The sequence below is a fragment of the Oncorhynchus gorbuscha genome, unplaced genomic scaffold (assembly GCF_021184085.1).
Source record: "Oncorhynchus gorbuscha isolate QuinsamMale2020 ecotype Even-year unplaced genomic scaffold, OgorEven_v1.0 Un_scaffold_1476, whole genome shotgun sequence".
Taxonomy (NCBI): domain Eukaryota; kingdom Metazoa; phylum Chordata; class Actinopteri; order Salmoniformes; family Salmonidae; genus Oncorhynchus; species Oncorhynchus gorbuscha.
Genome location: NW_025746245.1, coordinates 26,969 through 48,578, shown reverse-complemented (window position 1 = coordinate 48,578; position 21,610 = coordinate 26,969). Strand labels below are relative to the sequence as shown.

Genomic DNA, 21,610 nt, shown 5'->3' with positions numbered 1-21,610 from the left:
CACAGATGATGCAATCTCTTTTGCAGTCCACACTGCCCTTTCCCACCTGGACAAAAGGAAGACCTATGTGAGAATGCTGTTCATTGATTACAGCTCAGCGTTCAACACCATGGTACCCTCAAAGCTCATCAATAAGCTAAGGACCCTGGGACTAAACACCTCCCTCTGCAACTAAACACCTCCCTCTGCAACTAAACACCTCCCTCTGCAACTAAACACCTCCCTCTGCAACTGGATCCTGGACTTCCTGACGGGCCACCCCCAGGTGGTAAGAGTAGGTAACAACACATCTGCCACGCTGATCCTAAACACAGGGGCCCCTAAGGGGTGCATGCTCAGTCCCCTCCTGTACTCCCTGTTCACTCATGACTGCACAGCCAGGCATGACTCCAACACCCATCATTAAGTTTGCAGATGACACAACAGTGGGAGGACTGATCCCTGACGAGACAGCCTATAGGGAGGTCAGAGAACTGGCCGTGTGGAGCCAGGACAACAACCTCTCCCTCAACGTGATCAAGACAAAGGAGATGATTGTGGACTACAGGAAAAAGAGGACAGAGCACACCCCCATTCTCATCGACGGGGCTGCAGTGGAGCAGGTTGAGAGCTTGTCCACATCACCAACAAACTAACATGGTCCAAGCACACCAAGACAGTCGTGAAGAGGGCACGACAAAACCGATTTGGCATGGGTCCTCAGATCCTCAAACGGTTCTACAGTTGCACCATCGAGAGCATCCTGACTTGTTGCATCACTGCCTGGTATGGCAACTGCTCGGCCTCCGACCGCAAGGCACTACAGAGGGTAGTGCAAACAGCCCAGTACATCACTAGGGCCAAGCTTCCTGCCATCCAGGACCTCTATACCAGGCGGTGTCAGCGGAAGGCCCTAAAAATTGTCAAAGACTACAGCCACCCTAGTCATAGCATGTTCCCTCCGATACCGCACAGCAAGCGGTACCATAACACCAAGTCTAGGTCCATGAGGCTTCTAAACAGCTTCTACCCCCAAGCCATAAGACTCCTGAACACCTAATCAAATGGCTACCCAGACAATTTGCAGCCCCCCCCCCCCTTTACACCACTGCTACTCTCATCTATGATCTATGCAGTCACTTTAATAACTTTACCTACCTATTATTATTATTATTATTTATATTATTATTATTATTATTATTTATTATTATTATTATTTATTATTACATATTACCTCAACTAACCGGTGCCCCCACACATTGACTCTATCGGTACCCCCCTGTATATAGTCTCGCTATTGTTATTTTACTGCTGCTCTTTAATTGCTTGTTACTTTTCTCTTCTTATCCGTTTTTTTTTAACTGCATTGTTGGTTAGGGGCTCGTAAGCATTTCACTGTAAGGTCTACACCTGTTGTATCCGGCGCATGTGACTAATACAATTTTATTTGGATTTGACCATGTCCGTCCTAGCTCGTTCATCAACGTCTTAATCAAAATTTCGGTTTGCCTCTTATCGTCCCCTTATGCCATAGTTTGTACATATCGATTGTCATTGAAAACCACATTTGTTTAAGCAAGTCAGCCATATCAGCTATGTTTTTTGAAAGGCAGTAAATGAGGCTTGTTTGGTTCTAATTATTCAGAGTAAATAACTCACGGACACTAGAGAAGCTTAACCAAGTTTAATTCTTCCCCAAAGGGTCGTTACAGCTGTAATTCAGACAAAAACATGTTCTCACCATCACAAGTATATATATACCCCACTTTGGACACCCCTTCTCTCCAATCCTTACATCTTATGGTTCCACAGGATGAGGGAAACGGGATACTAAACCCTTATTACTCCCTTCAGGGGATCTGACCTGACCTCTTGACCTCTACCCCTCCTTCGCCTAATCCACAGATGTCCATCCGCTTCCCTTATAGCAATCCTGTGATCTCCTCCCGTCCACCCAACACATTCCAAAGCCATCGGTCTTTCTACGGACACCCATTACCTACTGGCATAAACCCAGTCTCTTTTTATACACTATGCGTCTGATCTATCATGTCTTTAATATCTCAATGTTCAAAGTTTACCACGAATCCAACAGGATGAATGAACCGTTTCGCTGCCAGACAAGGCTCCGCTGATAGTCAGGTGTAGCAGTGGTAAGGTGTTGGGACAGATTGATGTAGTCCCTAACAGTTTGTGCCCCCCCCCTTGTCAACATTATAGTGCAATTAATGTATTGTTTAGTGTTGTGCATTGGCTTTGTTGGCATGCATCTAAAATTACCTCCAAATGACTTGAGGACCATTACCTGTCTGAGCTCCCTAGGAAGTATCCCATCCACCAGAACCAGTGAGTTCAGATCAGTCTGAAAATCTGTGCTTGGAGTCAGATGGGGCCCAGCTTGAGGTAGGCTGTACCATCCAAGTGTTGAAAAGAATATATCTCCCATTTATAACACTGCACTAATCCATCAAAATGTTCTCCCAGTAAAGTGTAACCCGGGTGTTTGCTTGTTGACGTCCGTCTCCTAACCATTAACTCTGCTCTTGTTCTCCAGGACCTAGGGGTTCTGCCCAACACCCAGACCCAACTGATGTTCTCCAGGACCTAGGGGGTTCAACCCAACACCCAGATCCACCTGATGTCCTCTGTTACCTGTTCTCCAGGACCTAGGGGTTCAACCCAACACCCAACTGATGTCCTCCGTTACCAGGGTTAGGGGTTCAATTAATTGTTGTATCCTAGGACACACAATAGATATACATTTCAACCACAAAGGTGTACTAATGAGCTACGAGAGATAGAACAAAATGAATCATCATAAAGGAGGACTGAAATTAGATTATTTCACTGTAGACCAGGGCCTGTTCAAATAACATGACAAGCCCGTGTATGACTCAAACTGATAAGCATGTGAATGGAGTGAAAATTATCTGACTTCGTGATCTGTGAGATAAGTAACTTTAATATGGTCAAGCAGATTACACGTTTTCTTCGCTATTTACAAAACGTAGCAACGTTTAAGACATGGATTTCATGTTGTAATGTTAACAAGGTCCCCAAAAGTAGTTGTTAACAAAGGCCCAGCTCCCTGCCATCCAGAACCTCTATATCAGGTGGTGGTGAGGACAGCCCAGTACATCACTGGGGCCCAGCTCCCTGCCATCCAGAACCTCTATATCAGGTGGTGGTGAGGACAGCCCAGTACATCACTGGGGCCCAGCTCCCTGCCATCCAGAACCTCTATATCAGGTGGTGGTGAGGACAGCCCAGTACATCACTGGGGCCCAGCTCCCTGCCATCCAGAACCTCTATATCAGGTGGTGGTGAGGACAGCCCAGTACATCACTGGGGCCCAGCTCCCTGCCATCCAGAACCTCTATATCAGGTGGTGGTGAGGACAGCCCAGTACATCACTGGGGCCCAGCTCCCTGCCATCCAGAACCTCTATATCAGAGGGTGGTGAGGACAGCCCAGTACATCACTGGGGCCCAGCTCCCTGCCATCCAGAACCTCTATATCAGAGGGTGGTGAGGACAGCCCAGTACATCACTGGGGCCAAGCTCCCTCCATCCAGAACCGTTATAACCACCTAAGCCATAGACTTGTCTCTGCTTCCGCGGGGCAAGTGGTACCGTTGTATCAAGTCTGACACCAACAGGCTCCTGAACAGCTTCCATCCACATGGCATAAGACTGATGCATTTCGCTACACCCACAATAACATCTGCTAAACAAGAGCATGTGACAAATACATTTGATTTGAAAAAGGACAAAGATGGTCCAAGAACTATCGATTTCCTGGGTTATATTCCCACAGTAGAACAAGTAATTTATTTCCATGTTGAAAAAAGAAGAGTACAAATAAAATTCCAGAGGTAGTTGATGTTTAGATGAAAACATAAATGACTGTAGGGAAATAACTCGCCAACATCAGAGACAAGGTGAAAGGTCAAGGGGACTGTCTTGATTTAAGGGTTAAAGGCTCTGCATGGCCAATCCGATATGGCAGTACAGCATTTACTGCGATACGGCCTCTACAGAAGTCAGGGCATTCAATACTTCAGAGCTGTTGTGAAGGAAGGAATTTTGTGTTTATACAGGAGGTCCCGCCCCCAACTCCAGTCATCCAATTATGTCAAAAACGGAGCTATACAGAGCTCTGCATGGTTACAACATTTGGAGGTGCACGGCAATGCGGAGCTTGAGTTGGCCTCTGCAAGCCTCCGGAGGCTACGCAACTGTACAGAGCCTCCGGACCACATTTCTGGATCAAGAATAAATCTGCTTTTAGGGCGACAGTCTTGGTTTAAGGGTTAGGGCGACAGTCTTGGTTTAAGGGTTAGGGCGACAGTCTTGGTTTTTACAGTCTTGGTTTAAGGGTTAGGGCGACAGTCTTGGTTTAAGGGTTAGGGCGACAGTCTTGGTTTAAGGGTTAGGGCGACAGTCTTGGTTTAAGGGTTAGGGCGACAGTCTTGGTTTAAGGGTTAGGGTCTTGGACAGTCTTGGTTTAAGGGTTAGGGCGACAGTCTTGATTTAAGGGTTAGGGCGACAGTCTTGATTTAAGGGTTAGGGCGACAGTCTTGATTTAAGGGTTAGGGCGACAGTCTTGATTTAAGGGTTAGGGCGACAGTCTTGGTTTAAGGGTTAGGGCGACAGTCTTGGTTTAAGGGTTAGGGCGACAGTCTTGGTTTAAGGGTTAGGGCGACAGTCTTGGTTTAAGGGTTAGGGCGACAGTCTTGGTTTAAGGGTTAGGGCGACAGTCTTGATTTAAGGGTTAGGGCGACAGTCTTGATTTAAGGGTTAGGGCGACTTCAGGGGTCTTGGGTCTCCCAGACTTCATCATCATAGTTGGGGATGGAGGTCTGGGAGGGGTCTTCAGGGTGACCATCTCCATAATTAGCATTCACAGCCAAGTCCATTGGGGTTTCCTGGAGGGGATGTGACTGTGAGCCGGCTGGTCCACTCTGTGTGTTCTCCTCCATGCTCTGGTCTTCTCCCACTTGTTGGGCTACAGACTGCTCAGCCACAGTTCCCAGGACCTCAGGGTTAGAGTTCAGCTGAGTTATGACATCAGGGTTAGAGGCTGCACCTGGCATCTCCTCAGGATGAACATCTTCACCATTGAAAATGTCCACCTCTGAAGGTCCCTGACAGACTGGTGGTTTCTGGGTACCTTCTAGTGATGACCTCACCTGGTCACCTTTTTCATCTGGACCAACCACAGAGGTAGCTGGGAGTAGAGCCCTCAGATGATCTGCTCTCACGTCCTGTGTCTGGAGGTCAAGGTTAGGGTCATCTGCGGTCACCGTTCTACCCAGAGTTCCCTGCTGGTCCCGAGTTTGACCCTCCAGTGCAAAGAAGTTTTTTCGGACAATGTAGCGAACACACTGCAGGAGCACGTTCCTCTCATGGCGGATGTCTGGGGCCAGTAACTGTAAAGGTCAGGGGTCATAGAACAATTCAGCAGGTAGGAAAAAAATGCTAACTACATTCACAATACAGACTTGAAAATGTTTAACTTTTATCTCAACCGATTTGTAAAATCAGTTGTGCCTTGATGCCTCTTTCCCGGTGTCTTACCATCTCAAGCAGAGTGGCGCGGCGCTGTTGGGGGGTGTCCATGTTGTTTCGTCCTCCTCTCGCTCCTCTTCCTCTCCCCCGACTAGGTCTATGAGGACCAGACCCAGGCTGTGGTTCCCGGGGGGGCTCAGGGTAGAGTCTCTTAGCCCCAGATGAAGCACTGTTCTGGAGCTTGGCTGGCAGAGCCTTCAGCATTGCCTGGTTCTCCTTCAGCAGCTGACTGGTCCTCTGGATGGGCAGGACTGAGACACCACTAACTTTACATCTCAACGTGTTGAATAACGAAATGTAATGAAAGTTAAAATATTAAAGCTAAAACAGTGGAATCATTGGCGACGTCTTCTGTTTGTTGCCTCCACACACACAGAGAAAACAAGCCTCCATACGGGGAAAACAGACAGCTGACATTTATAGCTCACCTTGTGGTTCCTGGTCACTGTCGCTCTCGGTCATGGAGCCGTAGCTGGCCATCAGAGATCCCAGCCCTGATGTCATTTGTTTAGGGGCCACAGTCACCCCACCTCCACTGACTGGCTCCTCTGTATCAGAGTCTGCAGGGGTCAGAGTCAACAGGGGTTGTGTATACAGGAACAGACATTAGGACCTTTAAAAACCTCTGGCAGGTTCCTGGATCACTGACTGACCTGGATCGCTGTTGGCGAGAGCCCCCAGTGGGTCTCCCTCCCTGGGGTACTGAGTGAGGGGTGGAGGCCTCTCCATGGAGAGTTGAGTGGGGTGTGGCGGTCTCTCTGACTGACGAGGACCTGGTCTGGCCCATCTGCCCCTCTGGAACCTTCCACCACGCTGTCCACAACCTCTACCCCTCATCCTCCTGACAACAGAACACACAGCATGTTGTAGCATGGCCTTAATAGTTCAGCTAATATAGGTCCCAACTATTCCGTGGAGTAAACTGTGCATCAGTACAATATCATCCTGTTGTATTTGTAACCTAACTTGTACCAACCAATAAAAACAAATAAAAATGTAGGAAGAAGTACCCAAACTGAGCGGTTTCCAGCACCGCTCCAGTCTCCTCCCTGGCATCCATCACCTTCCTCCTCTTCTCCACGTTCACCAGGGTCGGGTAGTTCCTGTACAGACAGAGACAAAGCTCTGATGTGTGCTTTCTGATAGTGTCACGTGACCTTGAAATTACTAAAGGGTGTCCCGCAAGGGTTGATTTTGGGACCCATCTTTACTATTTATATTAATAATATATCTGCAAAAAACTAACATTAATCTATATGCTGATAACACTATTGGCCCTGCTGCTGACCAGGCTGTTAGAGCATCAGATTTGGTTACCTTGCAGAAAGCCCTTGTGGATTTGGCCCTGCTGCTGACCAGGCTGTTAGAGCATCAGATTTGGTTACCTTGCAGAAAGCCCTTGTGGATTTGGCCCTGCTGCTGACCAGGCTGTTAGAGCATCAGATTTGGTTACCTTGCAGAAAGCCCTTGTGGATTTGGCCCTGCTGCTGACCAGGCTGTCAGAGCATCAGATTTGGTTACCTTGCAGAAAGCCCTTGTGGATTTGGCCCTGCTGCTGACCAGGCTGTTAGAGCATCAGATTTGGTTACCTTGCAGAAAGCCCTTGTGGATTTGGCCCTGCTGCTGACCAGGCTGTCAGAGCATCAGATTTGGTTACCTTGCAGAAAGCCCTTGTGGATTTGGCCCTGCTGCTGACCAGGCTGTCAGAGCATCAGATTTGGTTACCTTGCAGAAAGCCCTTGTGGATTTGGCCCTGCTGCTGACCAGGCTGTCAGAGCATCAGATTTGGTTACCTTGCAGAAAGCCCTTGTGGATTTGGCCCTGCTGCTGACCAGGCTGTCAGAGCATCAGTCAGAGCATCAGATTTGGTTACCTTGCAGAAAGCCCTTGTGGATTTGGCCCTGCTGCTGACCAGGCTGTCAGAGCATCAGATTTGGTTACCTTGCAGAAAGCCCTTGTGGATTTGGCCCTGCTGCTGACCAGGCTGTCAGAGCATCAGATTTGGTTACCTTGCAGAAAGCCCTTGTGGATTTGGCCCTGCTGCTGACCAGGCTGTCAGAGCATCAGATTTGGTTACCTTGCAGAAAGCCCTTGTGGATTTGGCCCTGCTGCTGACCAGGCTGTCAGAGCATCAGATTTGGTTACCTTGCAGAAAGCCCTTGTGGATTTGGCCCTGCTGCTGACCAGGCTGTCAGAGCATCAGATTTGGTTACCTTGCAGAAAGCCCTTGTGGATTTGGCCCTGCTGCTGACCAGGCTGTTAGAGCATCAGATTTGGTTACCTTGCAGAAAGCCCTTGTGGATTTGGCCCTGCTGCTGACCAGGCTGTTAGAGCATCAGATTTGGTTACCTTGCAGAAAGCCCTTGTGGATTTGGCCCTGCTGCTGACCAGGCTGTTAGAGCATCAGATTTGGTTACCTTGCAGAAAGCCCTTGTGGATTTGAAATTGGTCCTTCATGCGGCGGAAAAAACTAAATACATCCTGTTGAGATATTTCAGATGGTTTACACATTTATGTGATGGTCCTCTCATTGAGCAGGTTCCAAACCATAAATATTTGGGCTTTTGGATTAGCAAAAATGTAAAAAATAAAAAGACAGGACGAGCTGGTAAAGCTGAGATTCAAGGCTTTATAGAACTAGACCAGGCCTCTCCCTAAACAGAAAGCAGGCTGGACACTCAACGTTCCTGCAGCCCCTCATTATGAGACTTCCCATTTATCAGAATGCAGCAGCCATTACTCTAAAACTCTTGGCTGCAGTGTTCACATTTTTATTTTACCAGGTAAGTTGACTGAGAACACAGGTTTAATACTCATCAATGCATCATTTATCAGCTGGTCAGCTGAACCTCTAAAATGCCAGTAGTTTAGAAAGCTGATGAGGAATAGATTCACTCTGATTTGTGAGTGTTTTGGTTGATTGTAATAATTTGGTGTTATTGAAAAGTAGTGAATCTGAAACGGCTGTGTCTGTTTTACTGAATGATGTTGAATCGTTTGTTCTCAGGTCACCATTGAGAATGAGAACCTGATCTCCCCTGAAAAATTACCACTACAAAAATACCCTTAAAGCTAACAAAAACACCTATACTGTATATGCAACTATAGACAGCTAAACAAACTGGAACAAAAACACCCTACTTTCGGAAAATGTTCAGACCCGTGTTACGTTACAAAATTGATTTAAAAAAAAGAAGCAATCTACACAATACCCCTTGAAGGATAAAGCGAAAACAGGTGTTATGATAAAAAATAAACAGAAATACCTCATTTACATAAGTATTCAGACCCTTTGCTATGAGACTCAAAGTTGAGCTCAGGTGCATCCTGTTTCCATTGATCGTTGAGATGTTTCTACAACTTGGAGTCCATCTGTGGTAATTTCAATTGATTGGACATGATTTAGAAAGACACACACCTGTCTATACAAGGTCCCACAGTTGACAGTGCATGTCAGAGCAAAAACCAAGCCATGAGGTCAAAGGAATTGTCCGCATCTCTCCGAGACAGGGTTGTGTCGAGGCACAGATCTGGGGAATTGTAACAAAAAAAAATGGCTGCAACTTTGAAAGTCCCCAAGAACACAGTGGCCTCCATCATTCTTAAATGGAAGAAGTTTGGAACCACCAAGTCTCTTCCAAGAGCTGGCCGCCCTGCCAAACTGAGCAGTCGGGGGAGAAGTGCCTTGGTCAGGGAGGTGACCAAGAACCCGATGGTCACTCTGACAGAGCTCCTCTGTGGAGATGGGAGAACCTTCCAGAAGGACAACCATCTCTGCAGCCCTCCAACAATCAGGCCTTTCTGGTAGAGTGGCCAGATGGAAGCCACTCCTCAGTAAAAGGCACATGACAGCCTGCTTGGAGTTTGCCAAAAGGCACCTAAAGACTCTCAGACCATGAGAAACAAGATTCTATGGTCTGATAAAACCAAGATTGAACTCTTTGGTCTGAATGCCAAGCATCACATCTGGAGGAAACCAGGCACCATCCCTATGTTGAAGCATGGTGGTGGCAGCATCATTCTGTGGGGATGTTTTTCAGCGGCAGAGACTGGGAGACTAATCAGGATTGAGGGAAAGATGAACGGAGCAAAGTACAGATAGATCCTTGCTGAAAACCTGCTCCAGAACGCTCAGGATCTCAAATTGGGGCGAAGGTTCACCTTCCAACAAGACAACGACACTAAGCACACAGCCAAGACAACGCAGGAGTGGCTTCGGGACAAGTCTCTGAATGTCTACCCACAGTTTGTGTTGTCACCCCTGGGGACATGACCCCAGGGTGGCAACACACACTGTACAGTCTAAGTGATATCAATGGGTCTTTCTCTATTCTGATTGTTTTATTTTATACTGTTCAAGAAATTCTGCACTCATTTGAGAATTTCCACAATGCCACGTAGGGCTGCATGATATGGGGAAACAATCTAGGCCTTATTTTTAACCAAATGTTGAAATTGCAATTTGACTTGTGATTTAGAGCATAACACTTGGGTGAACTGTTGGAATCATGGAAATAGAATGATTATTCAAATTTTATAGTTAGAATATAATAGTGGGCACGTCGAATACAGTGTTTGATAAATTAAAATGCCAGGGAGGAGTTACTGTGACAGGGGAGGAACCAAAGTGTTGACAAGTGTTTCCTAGGAGACTAAAATATTTGGCTACATTGAATGTTCTCTCTTACCTACTTCACAAAGCTAACATATTCTTGCTTCGTGAATTCCTCTGATTTAGATGTTGCATAAAAAACATGCAGATTTAGTTCTACACCATCACTGGTATTATCAGGCTGTATTTGCTCGTTACGTTTGCTTGGACTCAGTACATTTGTTAGCTAGGTAGCAATTAGCATTAGCTAATAGTGTAATTACAGAAGGCTAGTGGATTAATATTAAAAAGCAAAGTGGAAACAGCGTTGTTGTCATCGACATTGCCGCATGTCAAATTCAATTTTATTTGTCACATGCACCGAATACAACAGGTAACACCTTAGTGAAATGCTGATTTACAAGCCCTTAACCAACAGCTTTAAGAAAATAACTTATAATAATTTGTAAGTAGAAAATAGATACGGAAATAGAAAATAAAAGGAACAAATAATGAAAAAGCAGCAGAAAAATAACAAGCGAGGCTCTATAATAGAGGTCAGCCGATTATGATTTTTCAACTCCGAAACCGATTGGAGGACCACAAAAAGCCGATACCGATTTAAAAAATCTGACTATTTCTGTTTATATATATTTGTAATAATGACAATTACAACAATACTGAATGAACACTTATTTTAACTTAGTATAATACATTAAAAAAAAAAATTGTCTCAAATAAATAATGAAAAGTGTTCAATTTGGTTTAAATAATGCAAAAACAAAAAGTGTTGGAGAAGTAAAAGTGCAATATGTGCCATGTAAGAAAGCTAACGTTTAAGTTCCTTGCTCAGAACATATGAAAGCTGGTGGTTCCTGAAAACATGAGTCTTCAATATTCCCAGTTAAGAAGTTTTAGGTTGTAGTTATTATAGGACTATTTCTCTCTATACCATTTGTATTTCATAGACCTTTGACTTTTGGATGTTCTTATAGGCACTATAGTACTGCCAGCCTCGGGAGTTGATGGGCTTGAAGTCATACATATTCGTCGCCAGACCCACTGGCTCCAGGTCATCTACAAGTGCATGCTAGGTAAAGCTCCCAACTTATCTCAGTTCACTGGTCATGATGGCAACACCCACCCGTAGCACGCGCTCCAGCAGGTGTATCTCACTAATCATCCCTAAAGCCAACACCTCATTTGGCCGCCTTTCGTTCTAGTTCTCTGCTGCCTGTGACTGGAACGAATTGCAAAAATCGCTGAAGTTGGAGACTTATCTCCCTCACAAACTTCAAACATCTGCTATCTGAGCAGCTAACCGATCGCTGCAGCTGTACATAGTCCATCTGTAAATAGCCCACCCATTTTTACCTACCTCATCCCCACAGTTTTTATTTATTTACTTTTCTGCTCTTTTGCACACCAATATCTCTACCTGTACATGACCATCTGATCATTTATCACTCCAGTGTTAATCTGCAAAATTGTAATTATTCGCTTACCTCCTCATGCCTTTTGCACACAATGTATATAGACTCTTTTCTACTGTGTTACTGACTTGTTTATTGTTTACTCCATGAGTAACTCTGTTGTCTGTTCACACTGCTATGCTTTATCTTGGCCAGGTCGCAGTTGCAAATGAGAACTTGTTCTCAACTAGCCTACCTGGTTAAATAAAGGTGTTCTCAACTAGCCTACCTGGTTAAATAAAGGTGTTCTCAACTAGCCTACCTGGTTAAATAAAAGGTGTTCTCAACTAGCCTACCTGGTTAAATAAAGGTGTTCTCAACTAGCCTACCTGGTTAAATAAAGGTGTTCTCAACTAGCCTACCTGGTTAAATAAAGGTGTTCTCAACTAGCCTACCTGGTTAAATAAAGGTGAAATAAATAAAAATAAATAAAAACTGTAGTAGTTGTAGTAGTAGTTCTGGCAAACGGAGGAAAGTGTGGTTTGGATGAATGCTTACGAGCCTGTTGCTGCCTACCACCGCTCAGTCAGACTGCTCAAATAATAGACTTAATTATAATGTAATAAACACAGAAATATATGAGCCTTAAGTCATTAATATGGTCAAATATGGAAACTATAATTTCGAAAACTAAACGTTTATTATTTCAATGAAATACGGAACCGTTCTGTATTTTATCAGACGGGTGGCATCCCTAAGTCTAGATATTGCTGTTACATTGCACAACCTTCAATGTTATGTCATAATTATGTACAATTCTGGCAAATTAATTACGGTCTTTGTTAGGAAGAAACGGTTTTCCACACAGTTCGCAACGAGCCAGGCAGCCCAAACTGCTGCATGTACCCAGACTCTGCTTACACTGAACGGGGGGGTACCGGTACAGAGTCAATGTGGAGACTATATACAGGAGGTACCAGTACAGAGTCAATGTGGAGACTATATACAGGGGGTACCAGTACAGAGTCAATGTGGAGGCTATATATAGGGGGTACCAGTACAGACAGAGTCAATGCGGAGACTATATACAGGGGTGCCGGTACAGAGTCAATGCGGAGGCTATATACAGGGGGTACCGGTACAGAGTCAATGCGGAGGCTATATACAGGGGGTACTGGTACAGAGTCAATGCGGAGGCTATATACAGGGGGTACCGGTACAGAGTCAATGCGGAGGCTATATACAGGGGGTATCGGTACAGAGTCAATGTGGAGGCTATATACAGGGGGTACCGGTACAGAGTCAATGCGGAGGCTATATACTGGGGGTACCGGTCCACATGGCTGGTAAAATAGACATCTTACTACTGCCAGAATCTACCCAAATGTGGCAGGTGTTAATATTAGGCCCCGATACTGGTGGTAACAGCACATGTTTCATATGGACCACAGAATCAGATCTAATCCAGAAGTAGTCATTTCAAGAGAAATTGAGGAAACAAAAGCATTGCTGATTAGTGACTGGATCTTACAAAGTTTTACCATGTTTAAAAACATACTACAGTACTGACCTGCGCCTCTCCTCTCTCCATTTAGAAATCTCCTCTGGAGTGTCCAGCTTGATTCTCTTTGCCCCTGGGGCATGGTTCTATAGGAGATGGTACAAGAGGAGGTTAAACACGCGGTTCTATAGGAGACAGAGGTGGTCAAACACGCGGTTCTATAGGAGACGGAGGTGGTCAAACACGCGGTTCTATAGGAGACGGAGGAGGAGGTGGTCAAACACGCGGTTCTATAGGAGACGGAGGTGGTCAAACACGCGGTTCTATAGGAGACGGAGGTGGTCAAACACGCGGTTCTATAGGAGACGGAGGTGGTCAAACACGCGGTTCTATAGGAGACGGAGGAGGTGGTCAAACACGCGGTTCTATAGGAGACGGAGGTGGTCAAACACGCGGTTCTATAGGAGACGGAGGAGGTGGTGGTCAAACACACGGTTCTATAGGAGACGGAGGAGGAGGTGGTCAAACGCGCGGTTCCGGACAGGAGGAGGAGGTTAAACACGCGGTTCCGGACAGGAGGAAGAGGAGGTTAAACACGCGGTTCCAGACAGGAGGAAGAGGTCAAACGCGCGTTTCCGGACAGGAGGAGGAGGTCAAACGCGCGTTTCCGGACAGGAGGAGGAGGTTAAACGTGCGGTTCCGGACAGGAGATTAAACACGCGGTTCCAGACAGGAGGAGGAGGAGGTTAAACACGCGGTTCCAGACAGGAGGAGGAGGTTAAACACGCGGTTCCAGACAGGAGGAGGTTAAACACGCGGTTCCGGACAGGAGGAGGAGGAGGTTAAACACGCGGTTCCGGACAGGGGGAGGAGGAGGTTAAACACGCGGTTCCAGACAGGAGGAGGAGATTAAACACGCGGTTCCAGACAGGAGGAGGAGGTTAAACACGCGGTTCCAGACAGGAGGAGGAGGAGGTTAAACACACGGTTCCGGACAGGAGGAGGAGGAGGAGGTTAAACGCGCGGTTCCGGACAGGAGGAGGAGGTTAAACACGCGGTTCCAGACAGGAGGAGGAGGAGGAGGTTAAACGCGCGGTTCCGGACAGGAGGAGGTGGTTAAACGCGCGGTTCCGGATAGGAGGAGGAGGTTAAACACGCGGTTCCAGACAGGAGGAGGAGGAGGTTAAACACGCGGTTCCAGACAGGAGGAGGAGGAGGTTAAACGCGCGGTTCCAGACAGGAGGAGGAGGAGGAGGTTAAACGCGCGGTTCCGGACAGGAGGAGGTTAAACGCGCGGTTCCGGACAGGAGGAGGAGGTTAAACGCGCGGTTCCAGACAGGAGGAGGAGGTTAAACACGCGGTTCCAGACAGGAGGAGGAGGAGGAGGTTAAACGCGCGGTTCCGGACAGGAGGAGGTGGTTAAACGCGCGGTTCCGGATAGGAGGAGGAGGTTAAACGCGCGGTTCCGGACAGGAGGAGGAGGTTAAACGCGCGGTTCCGGACAGGAGGAGGAGGTTAAACGCGCGGTTCCGGACAGGAGGTTAAACGCGCGGTTCCGGACAGGAGGTTAAACGCGCGGTTCCGGACAGGAGGAGGAGGTTAAACACGCGGTTCCAGACAGGAGGAGGAGGTTAAACACGCGGTTCCAGACAGGAGGAGGAGGAGGTTAAACACGCGGTTCCAGACAGGAGGAGGTTAAACACGCGGTTCCAGACAGGAGGAGGTTAAACACGCGGTTCAAGACAGGAGGAGGTTAAACACGCGGTTCCAGACAGGAGGAGGTTAAACACGCGGTTCCAGACAGGAGGAGGAGAAACACGCGGTTCCAGACAGGAGGAGGAGGAGGAGGTTAAACACGCGGTTCCAGACAGGAGGAGGAGGAGGTTAAACACGCGGTTCCAGACAGGAGGAGGAGGTTAAACACGCGGTTCCGGACAGGGGGAGTAGGAGGTTAAACACGCGGTTCCGGACAGGAGGAGGAGGAGGTTAAACACGCGGTTCCAGACAGGAGGAGGTTAAACACGCGGTTCCAGACAGGAGGAGGAGGAGGTTAAACACGCGGTTCCAGACAGGAGGAGGAGGAGGTTAAACGCGGTTCCAGACAGGAGGAGGAGGAGGTTAAACACGCGGTTCCAGACAGGAGGAGGAGGAGGTTAAACACGCGGTTCCGGACAGGAGGAGGAGGTTAAACGCGCGGTTCCGGACAGGAGGAGGAGGTTAAACACGCGGTTCCGGACAGGAGGAGGAGGTTAAACGCGCGGTTCCGGACAGGAGGAGGAGGAGGAGGTTAAAGACGGAGGAGGTTCCGGACAGGAGGAGGAGGTTAAACGCGCGGTTCCGGACAGGAGGAGGAGGTTAAACGCGCGGTTCCGGACAGGAGGAGGAGGTTAAACGCGCGGTTCCGGACAGGAGGAGGAGGTTAAACGCGCGGTTCCGGACAGGAGGAGGAGGTTAAAGGAGGTTAAACGCGGTTCCGGACAGGAGGAGGAGGTTAAACGCGCGGTTCCGGACAGGAGGAGGAGGTTAAACGCGCGGTTCCAGACAGGAGGAGGTTAAACGCGCGGTTCCAGACAGGAAGAGGAGGAGGTTAAACACGCGGTTCCAGACAGGAGGAGGAGGAGGAGGTTAAACACGCGGTTCCAGACAGGAGGAGGAGTTAAACACGCGGTTCCAGACAGGAGGAGGAGGAGGAGGTTAAACACGCGGTTCCAGACAGGAGGAGGTTAAACACGCGGTTCCAGACAGGAGGAGGTTAAACACGCGGTTCAAGACAGGAGGAGGTTAAACACGCGGTTCCAGACAGGAGGAGGTTAAACACGCGGTTCCAGACAGGAGGAGGACGAGGTTAAACACGCGGTTCCAGACAGGAGGAGGAGGTTAAACACGCGGTTCCAGACAGGAGGAGGTTAAACACGCGGTTCAAGACAGGAGGAGGTTAAACACGCGGTTCCAGACAGGAGGAGGTTAAACACGCGGTTCCAGACAGGAGGAGGAGGTTAAACACGCGGTTCCAGACAGGAGGAGGAGGTTAAACACGCGGTTCCAGACAGGAGGAGGAGGTTAAACACGCGGTTCCAGACAGGAGGAGGAGGTTAAACGCGGGGTTCCAGACAGGAAGAGGAGGAGGTTAAACACGCGGTTCCAGACAGGAGGTTAAACACGCGGTTCAAGACAGGAGGAGGTTAAACACGCGGTTCCAGACAGGAGGAGGAGAAACACGCGGTTCCAGACAGGAGGAGGAGGTTAAACACGCGGTTCCAGACAGGAGGAGGAGGAGGTTAAACACGCGGTTCCAGACAGGGGGAGTAGGAGGTTAAACACGCGGTTCCGGACAGGAGGAGGAGGTTAAACACGCGGTTCCAGACAGGAGGTTAAACACGCGGTTCCAGACAGGAGGTTAAACACGCGGTTCCAGACAGGAGGTTAAACACGCGGTTCCAGACAGGAGGTTAAACACGCGGTTCCAGACAGGAGGTTAAACACGCGGTTCCAGACAGGAGGTTAAACACGCGGTTCCAGACAGGAGGTTAAACACGCGGTTCCAGACAGGAGGTTAAACACGCAGTTCCAGACAGGAGGAGGAGGAGGTTAAACACGCGGTTCCAGACAGGAGGAGGAGGAGGTTAAACACGCGGTTCCAGACAGGAGGAGGAGGTTAAACACGCGGTTCCAGACAGGAGGAGGAGGTTAAACACGCGGTTCCAGACAGGAGGAGGAGGTTAAACACGCGGTTCCAGACAGGAGGAGGAGGTTAAACGCGCGGTTCCAGACAGGAGGAGGAGGAGGAGGTTAAACGCGCGGTTCCAGACAGGAGGAGGAGGTTAAACACGCGGTTCCAGACAGGAGGAGGAGGTTAAACACGCGGTTCCGGACAGGAGGAGGAGGTTAAACACGCGGTTCCAGACAGGAGGAGGAGGTTAAACACGCGGTTCCAGACAGGAGGAGGAGGTTAAACACGCGGTTCCAGACAGGAGGAGGAGGTTAAACACGCGGTTCCAGACAGGAGGAAGTTAAACACGCGGTTCCAGACAGGAGGAGGTTAAACACGCGGTTCCAGACAGGAGGAGGAGGAGGTTAAACACACGGTTCCGGACAGGAGGAGGAGGAGGTTAAACACACGGTTCCGGACAGGAGGAGGAGGAGGTTAAACACACGGTTCCGGACAGGAGGAGGAGGAGGAGGTTAAACGCGCGGTTCCGGACAGGAGGAGGAGGTTAAACGCGCGGTTCCGGACAGGAGGAGGAGGAGGAGGTTAAACGCGCGGTTCCGGACAGGAGGAGGAGGAGGAGGTTAAACGCGCGGTTCCGGACAGGAGGAGGAGGAGGAGGTTAAACGCGCGGTTCCGGACAGGAGGAGGAGGAGGAGGTTAAACGCGCGGTTCCGGACAGGAGGAGGTTAAACACGCGGTTCCAGACAGGAGGAGGAGGACGTGCGGTTCCAGACAGGAGGAGGTTAAACACGCGGTTCCAGACAGGAGGAGGAGGTTAAACACGCGGTTCCAGACAGGAGGAGGAGGAGGTTAAACACGCGGTTCCAGACAGGAGGAGGAGGTTAAACACGCGGTTCCAGGAGGAGGAGGTTAAACACGCGGTTCCAGACAGGAGGAGGAGGTTAAACACGCGGTTCCAGACAGGAGGAGGAGGAGGTTAAACACGCGGTTCCAGACAGGAGGAGGAGGTTAAACACGCGGTTCCAGACAGGAGGAGGAGGAGGAGGTTAAACACGCGGTTCCAGACAGGAGGAGGAGGTTAAACACGCGGTTCCAGACAGGAGGAGGAGGTTAAACACGCGGTTCCAGACAGGGGAGGAGGAGGTTAAACACGCGGTTCCAGACAGGAGGAGGAGGAGGTTAAACACGCGGTTCCAGACACGCGGGACAGGAGGAGGAGGTTAAACACGCGGTTCCAGACAGGAGGAGGAGGTTAAACACGCGGTTCCAGACAGGAGGAGGAGGAGGTTAAACACGCGGTTCCAGACAGGAGGAGGAGGTTAAACACGCGGTTCCAGAGGAGGAGGAGGTTAAACACGCGGTTCCAGACAGGAGGAGGTTAAACACGCGGGAGGAGGTTAAACACGCGGTTCCAGACAGGAGGAGGAGGTTAAACACGCGGTTCCAGACAGGAGGAGGAGGTTAAACACGCGGTTCCAGACAGGAGGAGGAGGTTAAACACGCGGTTCCAGACAGGAGGAGGTTAAACACGCGGTTCCAGACAGGAGGAGGAGGTTAAACACGCGGTTCCAGACAGGAGGAGGAGGTTAAACACGCGGTTCCAGACAGGAGGAGGAGGAGGTTAAACAGGAGGAGGAGGAGGTTAAACACGCGGTTCCAGACAGGAGGAGGAGGTTAAACACGCGGTTCCAGACAGGAGGAGGAGGTTAAACACGCGGTTCCAGACAGGAGGAGGAGGTTAAACACGCGGGAGGAGGAGGTTAAACACGCGGTTCCAGACAGGAGGAGGGAGGTTAAACACGCGGTTCCAGACAGGAGGAGGTTAAACACGCGGTTCCAGACAGGAGGAGGAGAAACACGCGGTTCCAGACAGGAGGAGGAGGAGGTTAAACACGCGGTTCCAGACAGGAGGAGGTTAAACACGCGGTTCCAGACAGGAGGAGGAGGTTAAACACGCGGTTCCAGACAGGAGGAGGTTAAACACGCGGTTCCAGACAGGAGGAGGAGGTTAAACACGCGGTTCCAGACAGGAGGAGGTTAAACACGCGGTTCCAGACAGGAGGAGGAGGTTAAACACGCGGTTCCAGACAGGAGGAGGTTAAACACGCGGTTCCAGGAGGTTAAACAGGTTCCAGACAGGAGGAGGTTAAACACGCGGTTCCAGACAGGAGGAGGAGGAGGTTAAACACGCGGGAGGGAGGTTAAACACGCGGTTCCAGACAGGAGGAGGAGGAGGTTAAACACGCGGTTCCAGAGGAGGACGCGGTTCCAGAGGAGGAGGTTAAACACGCGGTTCCAGACAGGAGGAGGAGGAGGTTAAACACGCGGTTCCAGACAGGGAGGAGGAGGTTAAACAGGTTCCAGACAGGAGGAGGAGGAGGTTAAACACGCGGTTCCAGACAGGAGGAGGAGGAGGTTAAACACGCGGTTCCAGACAGGAGGAGGAGGTTAAACACGCGGTTCCAGACAGGAGGAGGAGGTTAAAACGCGGTTCCAGACGCGGTTCCAGACAGGAGGAGGAGGTTAAACACGCGGTTCCAGAGGAGGAGGAGGAGGTTAAACACGCGGTTCCAGACAGGAGGAGGAGGTTAAACACGCGGTTCCAGACAGGAGGAGGAGGTTAAACACGCGGTTCCAGACAGGAGGAGGTTAAACACGCGGTTCCAGACAGGAGGAGGAGGTTAAACACGCGGTTCCAGACAGGAGGAGGAGGTTAAACACGCGGTTCCAGACAGGAGGAGGTTAAACACGCGGTTCCAGACAGGAGGAGGAGGTTAAACACGCGGTTCCAGACAGGAGGAGGAGGTTAAACACGCGGTTCCAGACAGGAGGAGGAGGTTAAACACGCGGTTCCAGACAGGAGGAGGAGGAGGTTAAACACGCGGTTCCAGACAGGAGGAGGAGGAGGTTAAACACGCGGTTCCGGACAGGAGGAGGAGGAGGTTAAACACGCGGTTCCGGACAGGAGGAGGAGGTTAAACACGCGGTTCCGGACAGGAGGAGGAGGTTAAACACGCGGTTCCGGACAGGAGGAGGAGGTTAAACACGCGGTTCCGGACAGGAGGAGGAGGAGGTTAAAACGCGGTTCCGGACAGGAGGAGGTTAAACACGCGGTTCCGGACAGGAGGAGGAGGTTAAACACGCGGTTCCAGACAGGGAGGACGCGGTTCCAGACAGGAGGAGGTTAAACACGCGGTTCCAGACAGGAGGAGGAGGAGGAGTTCCAGACAGGAGGAGGAGGTTAAACACGCGGTTCCAGACAGGAGGAGGAGGTTAAACACGCGGTTCCAGACAGGAGGAGGAGGAGGTTAAACACGCGGTTCCAGACAGGAGGAGGTTAAACACGCGGTTCCAGACAGGAGGAGGTTAAACAGGAGGAGGAGGAGGTTAAACACGCGGTTCCAGACAGGAGGAGGAGGTTAAACACGCGGTTCCAGACAGGAGGAGGAGGTTAAACACGCGGTTCCAGACAGGAGGAGGAGGTTAAACACGCGGTTCCAGACAGGAGGAGGAGGTTAAACACGCGGTTCCAGACAGGAGGAGGAGGAGGTTAAACACGCGGTTCCAGACAGGAGGAGGAGGAGGTTAAACACGCGGTTCCAGACAGGAGGAGGAGGTTAAACACGCGGTTCCAGACAGGAGGAGGAGGTTAAACACGCGGTTCCAGACAGGAGGAGGAGGAGGTTAAACACGCGGTTCCCAGGTTAAACAGGAGGAGGAGGTTAAACACGCGGTTCCAGACAGGAGGAGGTTAAACACGCGGTTCCAGACAGGAGGAGGTTAAACACGCGGTTCCAGACAGGAGGAGGAGGAGGTTAAACACGCGGTTCCAGACAGGAGGAGGAGGAGGAGGTTAAACACGCGGTTCCAGACAGGAGGAGGAGGTTAAACACGCGGTTCCAGACAGGAGGAGGAGGTTAAACACGCGGTTCCAGACAGGAGGAGGAGGTTAAACACGCGGTTCCAGACAGGAGGAGGAGGTTAAACACGCGGTTCCAGACAGGGAGGAGGAGGTTAAACACGCGGTTCCAGACAGGAGGAGGTTAAACACGCGGTTCCAGACAGGAGGAGGAGGTTAAACACGCGGTTAAACACGCGGTTCCAGACAGGAGGAGGAGGTTAAACACGCGGTTCCAGGAGGACAGACAGGAGGGAGGAGGTTAAACACGCGGTTCCAGACAGGAGGAGGAGGTTAAACACGCGGTTCCAGACAGGAGGAGGAGGTTAAACACGCGGTTCCAGACAGGAGGAGGAGGAGGTTAAACACGCGGTTCCAGACAGGAGGAGGAGTTCCAGAGGAGGAGGTTAAACACGCGGTTCCAGACAGGAGGAGGAGGTTAAACACGCGGTTCCAGACAGGAGGAGGAGGAGGTTAAACACGCGGTTCCGGACAGGAGGAGGAGGTTAAACACGCGGTTCCGGACAGGAGGAGGAGGAGGTTAAACACGCGGTTCCGGACAGGAGGAGGAGGTTAAACACGCGGTTCCGGACAGGAGGAGGAGGAGGTTAAACACGCGGTTCCGGACAGGAGGAGGAGGAGGTTAAACACGCGGTTCCAGACACAGGAGTTCCAGACAGGAGGTTAAACACGCGGTTCCAGACAGGAGGTTAAAGGAGGTTAAACACGCGGTTCCAGACAGGAGGAGGAGGTTAAACACGCGGTTCCAGACAGGAGGAGGTTAAACACGCGGTTCCAGACAGGAGGAGGTTAAAGGTTCCAGACAAGGAGGTTAAACACGCGGTTCCAGAGGAGGAGGAGGTTAAACACGCGGTTCCAGACAGGAGGAGGTTAAACACGCGGTTCCAGACAGGAGGAGGTTAAACACGCGGTTCCAGACAGGAGGAGGAGGTTAAACACGCGGTTCCAGACAGGAGGAGGAGGTTAAA

The 21,610-nt window shown here is 50.0% G+C and overlaps 1 protein-coding gene across 2 annotated transcripts in view; it reads right to left on the bottom strand.

Annotated features, from left to right (window-relative positions):
- Positions 1–4,625: 4,625 nt before the first annotated feature.
- Positions 4,626–21,610, bottom strand: part of LOC124022897 (nuclear fragile X mental retardation-interacting protein 1-like) — a 31,009-nt gene continuing 14,024 nt past the window's right edge. For both annotated transcript variants that reach the window (XM_046337591.1, XM_046337589.1), the window contains exons 5-10: positions 13,123–13,199; positions 6,560–6,652; positions 6,203–6,390; positions 5,978–6,109; positions 5,559–5,800; positions 4,626–5,410 (exon numbers count right to left, since the gene is read on the bottom strand). In XM_046337591.1, coding sequence (XP_046193547.1) covers positions 4,790–5,410; positions 5,559–5,800; positions 5,978–6,109; positions 6,203–6,390; positions 6,560–6,652; positions 13,123–13,199 — 1,353 coding nt within the window. In that variant the 3' untranslated portion in view covers positions 4,626–4,789. The remainder of the gene's footprint in view (positions 5,411–5,558; positions 5,801–5,977; positions 6,110–6,202; positions 6,391–6,559; positions 6,653–13,122; positions 13,200–21,610) is intronic.